The 15640-nt window shown below is 40.9% G+C and overlaps 1 protein-coding gene across 1 annotated transcript in view; it reads right to left on the bottom strand.

The window, feature by feature from the left end:
- cacna1c (calcium channel, voltage-dependent, L type, alpha 1C subunit) overlaps positions 1 to 15640 on the bottom strand; it is a 305644-nt gene that overhangs the window by 202385 nt on the left and 87619 nt on the right. Inside the window, exon 2 of the mRNA XM_072455203.1 lies at positions 8896 to 9316. Within this exon, the coding sequence (XP_072311304.1) occupies positions 8896 to 9316 (421 nt within the window). The remainder of the gene's footprint in view (positions 1 to 8895; positions 9317 to 15640) is intronic.

The raw sequence follows: 15640 nt of genomic DNA on the forward strand, positions 1-15640 counted from the left end.
CCACAGTACAAGTACAAAATATATAAATATAAAACATGTTTATTTCATAATATCCATGTCATTAATCTGCTCTTTAATATTTAAAGTAATACAATACATACGAAACTTATTGATATTACAATACTAGTTTTTAGTACCGACCTACAATGTCACCAGTTGTGACGTTACACAGACGTTACACAGGTTAGCTTTATGTTATGACCAAAAGTGCAGTGTAATTGGTTGGAAACATGACGGCGGGTGTGTTTATCTTTCACTAACAGACATATTGGGTCACTTAGAAAAGCATCTTTGTGTGTAGAGGGAGGGAGGGGGGGGCAGACAGAGAGTGCATGTCCTAATATGGGCGCGGGCAGAAGCGGGCCTGTCGCGTGGAGGACAGGATGTGGACAAAGAGAGAGCCAGAGTGAAGGAGAAAGAGACACACAGGAGGGATGTTTGGAGAGGTCCTTGAGAGGGGAGTGACCTCGATATTTTGGGAGGGAGAGAGGGAGAAAAAGAGAAGAAAGGGAGAAGGTGAAAGAAAAGAGACATAAAGGGAGGAGAGAGAGAAAGGGAATGTGTAAAAATGACAGAGGCCTGGCTCATATCAAAACTAGCTTTCATTCCATTGTACTTTTTTCATTATTGTTTCTTAGTTACAACACTAAATAACCTGGTTTAGTTTAAAGAAGACATTTATTCTGGCATTTAGAATTAAACTATACTGTATATCAGTGGTGGAAGAAGTACTTCACTCCTCCAAGAATGTTTGTTACTTGAGTAAAAGTACAAATACATGGGCAAAAAATTAAGTAATAGTGCAAGTAGGAAAAATCTATATAAGTAAAAGTTTAGTAGTACCTGTTCAAAAAATATACTATACAAGTAAAACGTAAAACAAACGCAGACTGTGAAAATTAATTTGAATCAATGCATTAATGTTTCTTGCAAATTGTATGTATTTATTTTTTGGTAAAGTTTATAATGTTACTTCCTGGTTCCAGAAAAAAAAGGACTTTACATATAGGGTTGAATTCAATTTACTAAAATTGTAATGATCATTTTAGCTCATAACCTGAATAATCCAAATTCTCGATTAACCAAACAGTCCTGACATTCTTGAACAAGGCGCATTAAGAAATCCTTAACCAAAAATGATGTTGTATAGTAAACAGCTTTGTAACTATTTCCATTCTCTCCTCCAAGTAACCTGGAAGTGTATTTATGTTTTAGATGCAGCAAATGAAATCCCCCAATTGGCCTGGGGTCCGCAGTTTAGCCCGGCACCACGCCAATGTTGTGCATAATAGTCAGCAATGTTGTAAAGAAAAGTGTCTCGAAGTAATCACAGCTAATGTTGGATTTCCTGTGACTGGCGTTTGGCTCTTAGCAGTTGAAAGCAGATTACTATTTTGTTCATTGACACAGTCCTCTTGGGTTTTGGTAAATTATAGGTTAGAATCTCCAAATGACTCACAGCCCTTGATTTCAATAGGGGAGTGATTAAACGATGATGTATTTTGTTCCCAGGCGACTGCTCCTATGGCTATTGCAGTGAAAGGGTCAAATACAAATACAAACATAAACAAACTATTGGGCCAGACAAAACAATTCATGTGATTTATCTGGCTCTGTGTCGTTTGTAAAAGGACATTCCAAAACTGCGTGAAAGATGATTACAGCTAGTCATTTTGAATCTTTATTAAAGGTGCAACGTGTAACCTTTTTGGAGGAGGGTTCACCTTTTGTGTTTCTAGTTAAATAGCAAATGTTCTCTCTCCTTTTTATCTTGCACATTTGTATATGATAAACAATATTAGGCTATTAATGAATGCCTACGTTGTGTTTCTATAGCCTAATTATGGTTAAGCAAAAATAAAAACCTGTTAAATACTGACAATAAAAATAATTCTAAATTAAAGCCGCAAGCGGCAATGATCGGCCCTCGCCACGCCGCCACGCCGCAAGAGGAGGGGGCGCTAATGCGCCCCAATGGTCCTTTTATTACGCCTACTGCTGAATCTGTGACGCTGTCATATCTTCTCCCCTTTGTTTTACCATCAAAAAGCAATTTTATTTTGAATTCTTGGCAAAATGTGCGGCTTTGCCGCACAGACACCGTGACTCTTTGAATAAAAATGTGGATAACTTTTGATGGTCCACCCCTGAAGATGAGTCTCACCAAATTTCACGTTGATAGGGCTAACGCCCTGGGAGGAGTTGGTGAAAGTATAAAGTGTAAACATGTTCTGGCGATTTCCCCATTGGAATAACATGGGAGGTTTTGGTCATCGCTACGGCAAAGCCATAACAATTATGACATGGGTCTCATTGACTTTTTTGATGGGGATGCTAAAATTGAGTTGTGTGTCAAATTTCATATAATTTCGCAAAACTAAACATTTAACCTCCATATAAAATCTGTAGGGGGCGCTGTGGCGCCAAATTAATTTATTTCACTTCAAGTAGGTTTAGGGCAAAGAGTTTAACAACAGATTCTAATTTGACGCAATTCGGACTTTATCTGCGCAAACGGCAGAAATGTTAAATTTGGGAGATTTCTGAAATTCTAGCTACAGTTTGCGGCTTCGCCGCACAGAGACCGTGACAGGTATCAATGTAATTTGGATAACTTTTGATGTCCCACTCCTCAGTAGCATTTTCACCAAATTTCAGCTTTTTAGGGCCAACGCCCTGGGAGGAGTTCGTAAAAGTACGACGTTTGGAAAAACTCCAAAGTCATGTTTAGCCATTTTTGAAGCAATATGGCCGACATTTGGTTGGGTGGACGGCGTTACCGTAATAATATTTTTTACTTCTCTTGTCACCATCTACCTCGGCGCCAAATTTCATGATTCTACGATCAGATTTTTTTTGGGTCATTTCCCATCTCTCAATGCATTTTTGGTACATTTGGTGGCGCTGACGCGCCAATTTTTTTTTATTTTAGAAAAGGGAAATAGCCAGAATGTAGAGAGGCACGATTTTTAGAGGTGTGAAAATTTTTGTGACTTTTCGTCAATGTTCACTGGGTGAAAAATAGGGGGGTTGGTCCCGAGAAGAAGAAAGAAGAAAGAAGAAAGAATTAAAGCCGCAAGCGGCATCCAACGGCCCTCGCGGGCCGCCGGCCTTCCGACTCTGCGCTTTCGACTTGATAAAGATGGCGCCCTTATTGTGTGTTGAATAAAAAAAGAACTTGACAGACGGCGACACAATTGACATGGCCAATCCAGTGCAAATCAACACAAGTGTCAGTAAAATTTGCTGCGCCGCCGCACAGAGACCGTAGCACTTGGAATAAAAATATGGATAACTTTTGATGCCGCGCTTGTGTAGATGATTTTTCCCAAAGTAAAGCTTGATCGAGCTATTGCCCACGGAGGAGTTTGTTAAAGTGTGAAGCGTAAATGTGAACATTTCAGAGATTTCGCTGTTTTCCCATTTCTGACATATATTTGCGGGTCCGCCACACAGAGACCGTAGCACTTAGAATCAAAATATGGATACGTTTTGATGCCCCGCTTGTGTAGATGATATTCTCCAAATATGAGCTTGATCGGACAATCGCCCTAGGAGGAGTTTGTTAAAGTGTGAAGCGTAAAAATGTGGTGATTTGAGCAATTCTATGATTTTCCCATAAGGATAACATGGGATGTTTCTGTCATCGCTACGGTTACGCCGTACAAAATATGACTTTGGCTCTCATACTTTTATGATCAGGATGGCAAATTAGAATTTTGTTCAAAATATCATGTCATTTGGAAAAACTCTATTGTTTATAGGCCACTCTGAAGGCCAAATAGTCAGAATTCTGGGAAACGTTTGCGGCTCCGTCGCACAGAGACCGTAAAAGCTATCCTTAAAATTTGGATAACTTTAGATGCCCCACTTGTCTAGAGGACGTACACCGATTTTGAGGTCGGTGGGAAAAACGCACTAGGAGGAGTTCGTTAAAGTGTGAAACAGAAAAATGTTGATATTCGAGAGATTTAGCGGTTTTCCCATAGGGATAACATGGGAAGTTTATGTCATCGCTACGACTACGCCGTAAAAATTAAGGCATTTGTCTGATTGGCTTTTTTGATCGGGACGCCAAAATAGAATTTTGGGTAAAGTTTAGAACATTTTGGTAAAACAAATTTTTGACCTTCAATGTTAATTTAAAGGTCACTCTGTAGGGGGCGCTATCACGCCCATTTCAATTTTGTCATCATAAACTGGTCCAAACTAGAAAGTTTAACAACTGATTCAAATTTGGTCCTAATCGGACTCGTTTTGATCAAATGGGAGCAATTTTTAGAGCTGCAATATTCCAAAATAAGTTGTCCAACTTTGCGGCTGCGCCGCACACAGACCGTAAAAGGTATCTCCAAAAATTGGATAACTTTAGATGCCCCACTTGTCCAGAGGACGTACGCCAATTTTGAAGTTGGTGGGCAAAACGCCCTAGGAGGAGTTCGTCAAAGTTTGACGTGAACAAAATGGCTAACACAGCGTGTTTTCATTTTCAAAGGAAGATGGCGGCCATAGGGTAAGTCTGGGGGCGTGGCCACAGCGATTTTTTTTCTTTGTCCTCACGAGAGGAATGCGTGTCCCGAATTTCGTAGCTTTACGCCAAAGTTGACCTCGGGGCGTCTCCCATAGGCGCAATGTATTTTGACTTTTGTCGGTGGCGCTGTCGCGCCATTTTTTAACGAAAAAAAAAAATGGCCCAGAAAAAACAAAATTTTTCGCCGATTCTGAATTTTGGGCAAAGTTTGGTGAGTTTTTGAGCATGTTCAGGGGGTCAAATTAGAGCTCAAAGCGCTGAAGAAGAACAAGAAAAATAATAAAAATAATAATATTTTTAGCAAAAACAATATAGCCGTTTCCACTATAACAACAAATTATACATTGTTTGAAAGCTCTAAGCCTTCCCGATGCCGCCATGGGGTGGAATCATCATTACGAGCGCTTACGCGCTCGTCACTCCCTATTCCGTCGGGATGCCCCGCCCACTCCCCATAGACTTCCATTGATTTGAGCAGATACAAGCATGGCCCATGCCTGCGGCATGGACTCTCGTGTACGGGACGATGCCAGGAGGGTTTTTGGAGGAATGCAGCGCTTCGCGCTGCTGTTGTCAACAATGAGTGAATGGGCTACGCCCATTCACTCATTGTTGACTTTTTCTGTCATAGCAGGAGTAAGTATGCATGATCCATGCCTTCGGCATGGGCTAGTTCACTGTACTTGCCAGGGGCGACGGGGTACCAAACATGCGGCTGCGCCCGCATGTTTGGTCAGACAGTTGCAACGCTGCCTTCGGCAGCGTTCCGGGAGCAATAGGCCCTCCGCCCTGCTGGGGCTCGGGCCTAATAATATTCCGATGCGAAAACAATGTTTCCCATTTTCCAAATATCATAAACTATACATTTTCGGAAAGCGCTCGCGCTTTCCTACCTCATGGTGTGGGTCCCTGGTCACTGAAGGGTACTTTCGTTAATTTTGAGTGGGCTCCGCCCACTTTGTGTTTTTGGCCCTCTATACAGTTATAATTTTTGCATAACATGCTTATATGCACGGAACACGCAAGAGATGGGGAACGTATTCGTGAGCTACTTAGCGCAAATGAGTGCTTTACATTGGGATGTAAAGTGCTCGTTTAGTGCGTACTTTTGCATGGGCTTCGCCCGTTTACAACGGTAAAGTTCCATTTTCCTACTACTAATTAGTATGCACGGGGCGTGCGTGAGTGAAGGAGTGCGTTAGTGAGTGTTTGGAAGTGGGCGAGCGCTTCGTGCTCGATTTCGTGCGCACTACTTGCGCACTTTCGCAGCCATGCTTCGCACAGCCTTACGAGATTAATAGGCCTCTCGCCAGCTTGTGGCGCTCGGGCCTAATTATACAATAATTTAGATCCATAGGTAGATCTTCTTGCAAAAAGTAGCTCGAGAGTCGAAAATGTGTGGGCACCCCTGGCATAAATGATGTTGATTGCACTGTTTTTTGTTTTTTGTTTACAAATGTCTGCACTAATTCTCTTCTATTATGTATTTGTATTGTGTTTTCCATGAATCTAAGCACTCTGCGGAACAATAAAGTTTAATTTAACAAAGCAGCACTGATTTAACCTTCAAGGAGCGTCACTGTGTACGGTGGCAAAGGCGGTTAGCGCTCTTGCCTCCCAAGAAGGTGATCATGGATTCGATTCCCGGACCAGACCAACATCACATGATCCCTCTGGGTGGAGTCTGCATGTCCTCCCCGTGTTACCGTGGGTTCTCTCCGGGTTCTATGGCTTCCTCCCACCGTCCAAAGACATACATGTTTTAGGCAAAATTGGTAACTCTATTTGGCCCTAGTGAATGAATGTGAGAGTGAACTGTCTGTAATGTCCATGTCTCTGTGTTGGCCCTGCGACGAGTTGGCCATTGTCCAGGGTGTACCCCGCCTAAGGCCCGAAGTCACTGGGATAGGCTCCAGTCACCCGCGACCCCGAAAGGGAACAAGCGGTAGAAAATGGAAAATGTCACTGTAAACATCATCATAACAAAGCCTCGCGCTAACCGCACTTTCATTTGCGCTAAAATGAAAATGTGACGCTGTTGAATCCTACAGAGAATGAAGTACAATAAGTCCGTCTCATGGTTTGTGGAAAATGGGGGCAATGGCGCCTTGAACAGAGGAGAATAAAGAAAGATTACTCCAAGATACAGTATATACAAGTCACAATGGGCAAATGCACACAGTTAGCAGTTGGAAGTGTGGTTATATCGGAGCATTTCTACAAATGAGTCATCCTTAGATGTATAAACACAATCTATAAAAACAGTTTGTAGGCTAAACGAGTGGACCTATATGTGTACAGTAATGCAGCATTCAGCCTTATAATTTCACACACAGTTCAGGCTGTAGTTGACTGTTCTCTCCCCCCACTCGTTCTCTCCTTGTCGCTCACATTGACCTTGCAAAGAGCCGGTGACACTTAAACGCTGTAATTACGCAGCAGGTGATAAGGCCCATGTTTGTGCCCTGCAGAAAGGAATTGTCTTCTACATATATTAATTGAAAAGAAATCAGAGTATGAATCCACATTGGAGAAGTGCTGATTTATTGACTTGTTATTCCCGATTGTGTGGATTGTTTTCAATGTACAGCATTTAAAATATCTATAAGCAAATGACATTGGAGTAAGCACACTGCATTTAAAATTAGACAAGTAATGTCCATAAGCCTACAAGCAGATCCTTTTTCCTGGAATAAGAACTATTTAAGGTTTTTACTTTTTACTATTGTAAGTAGACTCAGCCAAGATTGTTCCACAGTTGCTAAGCAACAAACAAGTCCCTGTGATCAATAGACCCGTTAACATTTTGTAAACAATCGTACAACTAACTTAAAATGCTAGCTAGCTTGTGACAGTAATGTTAAATCAGTTATCTATTGTCAGATTGTGTTAAAACAAACCTCTGATTAAAGTAACTTGAGTAGTCTCCCCCCTCTCGCTCCCTCCCTCCCTCCCTCTCGCTCCCTCTCTCTCTCTCTCTCTCTCTCTCTATCTCTCTCCCCCCTCTCTCTCTCTCTTTTCATCCTTCTACAGCACCCTGAGGGGGAGTGAAGCCATTGTGTTGAGAAGCTTAGGAAAATGGGCAGAGAAAAAGGAGGAAAAGAAGGATTGAATGAAAGGACCGGGCGGATGAACAGCGGGAATAAAGACTTTGACAGAGGAACGAGGGGAGAAGAGAGAGCTACAAGGATTGGGTACATGTTGGGAAGGAGGCTTTGGCAGTTAGGAAGAGCTACGGCAAATACATATACAACAGAGAGATGTAAAAGAGGGATAAAATGACCCTTCTCACGATTTTGGGGGTAAGAAATATTGAATGGAATAGAGAACAAGGGAACAGGCGAGAACTCAAATTGTGGTGTGTTTTTGGCCACACAAATGGCCAAAGGGCCGATATTCAAACTTGTTAGCTTTAGCTTTGGAACGGTTGTGGTGATGGCGGAATGTGTCTCCGTGTTCAGGTCCTAGCTCGCAGAACACACCTCACCCACACTCAACCTTCTTAAATTAAACCTAAATTGTACCTGGATTATGCTTTAGAATCATAAGGCCAATCTTAGCAGTTAACAAAAAGACGTTTAGTAATTCCAAGTTTGTGTCGCTGTGAGACGTGGCTAAAGATAGATTGTTGTCAGTTTTGCTTTCTCTGAAAAGCCTCTACGCTGCGTTTTAATGTCTCTTTATGTAATGCATTAGGTTTGGATCATGTTTGATGCATTATGACCTGGAAATATAATATTTTGAGTCATGACATGAGTGCCATGCTAAACAAGACACAGATGACGCTAACGTGTGCTAGCTTTGTCAGCATATGAATTACCCACGGTAGTTTAAAGGTCCCATAACATGCTAAATCGACTTTTCAGCGCTTTTAACCTTCTTACATTGCTATTTGTGCTTCATATATGTACCCAGAGTGTTTTTTGATTGATTCCCGCAGTGTTTAGCTATATTACAGACTATCTCCTTTCCTCGAATCTCCAAACTGACGGGCGGTGGGGCAAGACCGCGTCATAGGGGCAAGCACGCGTCATTATCCATTATCATTAAATTTGGTGTGATACTGTGAGTATAATTTAACAAAATAGTTATTTACACCCAAGATACTGCCTAGGCCCCTCTGAGTAGGGTGGCACATGGGGTGGCTTGTGCCCTGCCCTGGCCCTCTCCCTGCTTTGGTGTGTAGCTCCTCCTCCTGGCTAAAGTATATCTGGAACCAAAGCGAGCCAGACCACGTTGGAAGCTAGAACCACTCAGGGTCTGAGTGCAGTTCAGTTGGAGTTACCAATCCGCTCCAAAGTGAACCAGTGCCAAACCAGAGATAGACATTCACAGGACTAGTAACAACATTAGTAAAAGGATACTTCCATTCTACGATGCTGATGCAGGCCCTTCGTATGGGGTTCTTCAGCGTGAGACAGAGCAGAGCGCGGGGCGGTCGCGTGGCTGTGGTCGTGGTCTGTTTTTTGGGTTTGGCGGCGTAGTGCTGTCTCTTCCTTTGTGTGGAGCTGGCAGTGGAGATGGGTCCGCCCCCTCCCACGCCAAGCCCCGCCCCTCCGCTAGATGCTGCGTTGCCCATAATCTTGGCCTGCCGCGCCGCATCTATGGCCGCCTGCCAGCTCAGCGCTGCTCCGGGAGTTGGGATGTGCTCCGGAGCTAGCCCCACCACGCCGACAACTCCGTGGTTGACCCCTCCTCCGTCATGGTCACCTCCGCCACTGTGCTCATCGGTCAGCCCCGGGGGAGGAGCTCGCTGCAGGGGCGGGGGCGGAGAGTAGTCGGAGCCTGCGGACATAAAAAAGGGGAAATAATTAAGGATCGGAAAAATTCATAGTGATGGAAGGTTGCATGAAAAGCTGTCAGGATGATACATTTGAAGTGTAGAAAACGTCTTGATGAACTATAATGTTGAAACTATTTTATGTCACTGAAAGTATAACCCAAATGCAGAATAATTCCAGTAAGTCCTTTTCTACATGTACATTAGTGTTAAAAACATTAGCTGCAATAAATAAATAGCAGAATTATACACATTTGTACTATAATGAGAAATGTCTTATTTGATACCATTACAGGTCAACCTTACTAACCTAAACCTAATATAAAAAAGTACTGTTATATATTTGGCAATGCATACAAACCAAGAGAAAAAAAACTAAATTCTACTTAAAGGCGTAATGGACAATTTTTCGCCGATTTGAGAACTCGAGCGGGCGCACACAAAAGCCTCGATGCTATACGTGCGATTTTTTATTAGCGCTAACGCATCGCATCTCTCGTCTCCGTAGATTTCCATCTTCCTCTGAGTCAGCTCGAACTTTCTTTCTTTCTTAATTTTGTCCTGTACAGAGGGAACTATATTATGATAGATCCATGCGCTTAGACACAGGGAAACGTTCTGCTCTCCTGGGGACAAGCCAGAACGAGGCTGCAGGTGAGCAGTAGGTGCGTTCTATGATTGATACGTGGCAGGACTAATCGGCAGTCCACGCCACGAGGAAACAAGACTCAGATTTGGGCCAAAAAATCATCCATTCCACCTTTAACCAAACCAACTAAATTAGAAATTTGAAAGTTTAGCAAATACTGAAAGTCCTCACAAAGTTCACATACTATCATATCACCACGTAAAAGGTCAAAATATGCACTAACCATACCCTTGGTTTTGACTCTTGCTTACTCTTTGTGAATGTATAAATGCCATTCGATTAAATGTCTACTATCCATAGTTATTTAAAAAATAATAATAATAATCACAAATACCCAGGACTGTGTAGTTTCACTGCCTCGACAAATTGAAACATTGAGTCCAGTAGAGTAAAGGATTATCCAAAAATTATGCTTAACTAGACCAGAATCCTTATTATCCTTATTTTTGACATTTCAACAAGCATCTTATCCTTAAACTACTGTAATGTTGATTCGAAAACACAATGTAATTGGGCAACATACTTGAAGCTCAGGCTCTTCCTTAATGCATAAATACAGTATATAACACAGACAACATCTATTCCTACTGTAGAGGCCAGTAAACTGAAACGCTAATGGTCGAAAATAGCTAGTTAGCCCAATTTTACCAGGATTATATTTAGCTACCTGTTTCCACAAGCATCCATCCTACTAACACAGTGGTAACACACACACCTTATATGAATCGACTCACAAGTTTTTTGCTTGTAGCATTGAAAGCTAACACTAGCCAACTTCAGGCTCAGCTAATATTCACAGTACAAATAGTACAGAAAGTGGAAAGTACACTGTAGCAAATGTACAGGTAAAACGAATGTGCATTCGATGTTTAATTACCTCAACATTACCATAACCACATTAGCAGCTACATGCTTGAGTTAGCTAACACACAACTGGAGTGACAGACCAGTTGGGGGCTCCTGCTGTGCCATTTATTAATTATATGCATGAATGACTGCTAGCCTGCACATATGCTAATTGTATACGTTCATTATTTCAATACATCTTAAATTTGAATGGGACTCAACATACAAAATAGCTGTTCGTCTTTGTTATGAAATCTTATGCATTGAAACAAAGTTTTATTCACATTGAGCTCAACAGTCCTGGCACTTAGAAGCACGCTACGGATCAAGAAGTAAGTCTCCCATTCATTCTTCCCATAGAATTTTTGAAAATGTCAAAGAGTTTAACGCCCATATGACAGATTCTTTTGTTTCTTGTGTTATTTTAATTATGAAATTGTTTTGTGAGGTAGTCCCTGTGGCAATTCATTATCATAGTTTTTTACATCAGTCAAGTTGCAGTTTGTGAGGAAAATTTGACAATTAAAATTACAGGAAGTAGTGTTGAGTTCTACAACAGAATACCTCCACCTCTGTGATGTCCTCAATTAAATAAAAATAAAAAACGGATTAAACAATGTTCATAGGGACATTGCAGTGTCCTAGCATCCCCTGTCCTTTGACCTTCCTTCTCGGCCAGGAAAAACTACAAAACCTCCTTGGGAAAAATAGAAACCTGGAGGAGTTCCATAGTGAAGGAGAGATCCGACTGCCTCAGACAGACAGGAGGACGCAGAAAAAAATTACAGTGCATCAAAAATCCGGAGAACCTTTGCACACAACTTACACAATTGTATGACAGTTTCAACAATCATTTGACAAAATAAAGTGTTGTCAGGTGTAATTATTTGTCAAATAATAATCATTGTATTTTTTAAAATTTGGATTTGGATTTCGCCCCTTATTTACAATATGGTTGCTAAGTAACAGGAAGTAACAGTATAAACATGCAAAATGTTTGGTAAAATCTTGAATCATATTCCTTTTTTTTTTTTCATGAAAAGTGTAGTCTAATGGGAATAGACTTTAAAGTCATGGTGGGGGCTAAGCAGCTATGTGGTAACTAATGTGGTTGATTTCAGTCCAAAAATATATTTAATGAAGAATTTTAAGAATTTTAAAATAATTCTTTACAACCTTTTTATGCAGTTTCAGAAACACAATTAAAAAAATTAGAACTGTTGTGGTGTTTACACATATAGCTCATGTATAGTTCAAAGAGACTGCATAGGTGTTAACTAAAGCTAAGGTTCAGGCTGGAAGACAATAATCCTGCCCTACTGCAGTGGGCGCTGTTACTTGTTCACGTACCACAGAATTAGTCAGCTAGATTTACACAGCCCTCCACATGATATAATAGATCCATGCCTCCACCTCACCGCTCAGTTCCCGGTTCATTGCTGTTTCTCAATTCCGAGTCTGCATGATCCGAAGGACTCAGCAACCAAGACTTGCTGCTTATACTAACGCCGTACAAATTCAGTGCATAGATGTATTAAAAAGAGCACGCACCAAGAATAAAACATTGGGATACATCTCACCCAAATCTAGTCTAGAACAAAATATTATTTTCAGCTCTCGTAAAATATGATAATTACCAATGTTCCAGTGATAAGGCCGCAGTTATTTGATTACTTGGTTTACGGATTTTTAAATTAAATAATTGAACAGGCGGACGAAATATAAATATAATTTCAGTTTCAAAAGATTTTTTCTTCCGGATTTACCCAAAATGCACCATGGGAGGAGGGGGGGGAGACGCGGCGCGCAGGAGCGTGTAACAGTAGATTTAGCGTGTTTTGCATTGGTAGAACTGACGCTTCTAAGTGTACACCCTTAGTCACGGCAAAACGCGCTGGAGAAAATGTGGTACACGGGTTTAGAATGTATATTTGCGATATAAGGGATTTGGGATTTGTCTGCGCGCAGCAGACAGGGAAACAGGCGCACGCGCTCTCGCTGGGACCGCCCATAGGACGGAGAGGCTCAGTCACAGACTCCCGCAGGATCTAGGCGCTCTTATTTTTTTACTTATTACCGCTTTTTATATTTCATTTAATGCTATTTTGCGTTGTCGGCAGTACCTTATTAAAAAAAAATGATAACAATTCATTTTATTTATATAGTAGAAATCAATAATCTAAGTGCGGCGGATCCGTAAACCAAGTAATAAAATAACCGCGGCCTAACGGTCAAAATAATCTAGAAGTTTCAACAAAAGTAATGAAATATGCCGTCCTCATTTCAGAAAGGGGTTTTATAATGTGTTACAGAAAACACATTATTAGCTGCAATGTATAGTTAAAATCAAACTTCTTTTACAGTTTTGGTAGCGTTATGCAATTATTTTACACTCGTGCCTGTACTTACATGTTTTCCTCCGCTGTCGGGAAGGGCTGTTTCGCTCCGGCTATGAGAAAAACATCTGACTAGCGTCGCGCAGTGCCTTATGGGATATACAAGGCCTTGAAGTGTACTAAAACGTGTCCTTCATTCACGGCCGATCTCCGCGGAAACGCAGGTCACATTAGCCGGCCGTATTCGTGGACTGCATGAAATGGGACAGCCTTGTCGCGCAGGAAGTGACACAACCGGCCTTCAAATATAGCCTTCGGAGCATGCAGATCCTGAAGTGAGACACAGCACATGACACAACCTTCTTGCTCCCTTCACCGCCTCATCAGTGGGTCATTCTCTCTCCAACATCATCAGTTCATCGCTTTAGACTTTCACCACCACCAGTCTAGCCTCGGGACAAAATCCATTTCCATAAACTCTATTCAACCTCTCGCCTTCACATGCAGTACAATTGTCTTATGTCCGGGTCAAAGTGCATATATACCAGCTTATCATAATAAATATCCCCCTAATGCATTGGTTTTTGTCTATTTGAGTCTTTCCAGATTGAAGGTAATGGCGTTCTAGTCACGTTTCCGGCAAAAAACAATATCAATACTGTATTAAAAAAATGTCTGGATTGTTTGACAATGACTTGGGCTTTATCAGAACTACTATAAGACCACATATAGTACTATAGTATAGTATAGTAATTCTTCTTTTGTCACGGTTCATCGTCATTTGCACAAGTTTTTTATAATCAAGATGTTTAGATTTCTATTTGAAAGTCATTCAATACTGCCCTGCCTATTTAAAGCAACAAAAACATATATTGTGTATAGGAAAAAGTAAACAGGAAAATGAAACCCCAGAATTGTATTTTTTTTTCTTTTTTGTCTGTCAAGAGATTTAAATGTTAGGATTGTTACTACATAGGTAGTACAAAGTTTATTATAGTTTGTTTCACTTCAAATCCGGACCGGTCGTCACAACAGAGAGTTTTCAGTGTGCCAAAGTTACACCAATGACAATTTTAAGATACTAAATGTTCACTAGTGTTCATTCAAAATACTTCAAAAGTGATAAACGCCTATATCCTTAAAAAAAAGCTTAGCACATAGAATTTCCTGTGTAAATAAAAGTACAAAAATGACCAGAATGACGCTATGCAGGTTCAATAGAGGATAAAGCTCAGCAGAAGATAAGAAGGCAGTAAGGGTGAACCCAGGGCTTAGAATGTCAAACATCACTTAATCCTCTCTTTTCTCCTGTCAGAGAAAGTCTATCGTCATAAACATTTGCTTTGCTCTAATAGTGGGTTTTATGGCCTAAAAAAATACTTTTTCTATTAGTTGATACTTCAAGTAACAGCTGTATTTGGAAGCCAAAGTGCAACGCTCTCATTCATTGTTGTCTTTACTGCATTACTTTGACATGTTTTGCCTCATTTTGTCAGTTGTATTCTCATTGAAGTGCAATTCATTTTCCAACATAGAACTATACAAGTTATGCTAGTGTTTAATGTGTACTTTATAACTTTAGGGTTATAAGTCAGGACTGCACACAGAATAAATGAGCATGTTTTAGTATTGCAGACACAGACACGTATTGACTTTCCACTTCACACATTCTTTGCATACAAGAATAATATTGTACAATTAAGCCAGAAAAATATTAGACTTATTAGCCGTTTGAAACTACAAAACTTGAAAATGTATAATTGGTTTACCGCAAGTTTGTTAACAATTTTTGAATAAAGCCTTAAGTGACAAAGTAAGGATTTTTTTTTACATATTGCACCACCAAGAGTACATTTCTTGATTTATTTGAAGGTCTGGTTAGCATTGCAAGAGAATACTATGAGTTTAAATAGAGCTGAAAATACAAAATGAAAGCTAAAGGTTGACGTCGTTGTGCCCATGAGTTTTTGTGACTGTGCGACACAACGTTTTGAAGAGAGAAACACAGAAGCTTATCTCGTGGACCGAGCGGAGCTGCAGACTCAACAGCTCAGATTCAGAGCACAGTTATCTACTTAATGATAAAGACTGGAGGAAGATGCTATCACTGCTGCGAGCGCTCGGCTGTAAACTGCTCTGACTGTGAGTGCACTCCGTACTTACAAGAGCACGCACCCAAACACAGCCTTATTTGTTCAATGGGATACAATGCAATAAAGTGCTGTTAGGTGTGTGAAGGTTTCATGTCACAATGTATAAGTATAACAACGGCAGAAATAGAGTCATTAGTCACAGCCTGTCAGGACTTTGAAGAGCAGGCAAGACCCACCTTAGTGTTTGATTAAATCTGCTGTAAGAGTCCTGGGAGCGGCTCATCTCCTGCGTTACTCCTGTATCTGTTCTTTGACATTCTTTGGAATGTTAGATGCAAAGTAAGAACATCTCCATGGAGACAATCAGGTGGCAGATCCTCCACCAGAAAAGTTACAAGTCAAGTT

The sequence above is a fragment of the Eucyclogobius newberryi genome, unplaced genomic scaffold, assembly GCF_026437365.1.
Source record: "Eucyclogobius newberryi isolate DKJ021-1_F unplaced genomic scaffold, fEucNew1.0.hap1 SCAF_2, whole genome shotgun sequence".
Lineage (NCBI taxonomy): Eukaryota > Metazoa > Chordata > Actinopteri > Gobiiformes > Gobiidae > Eucyclogobius > Eucyclogobius newberryi.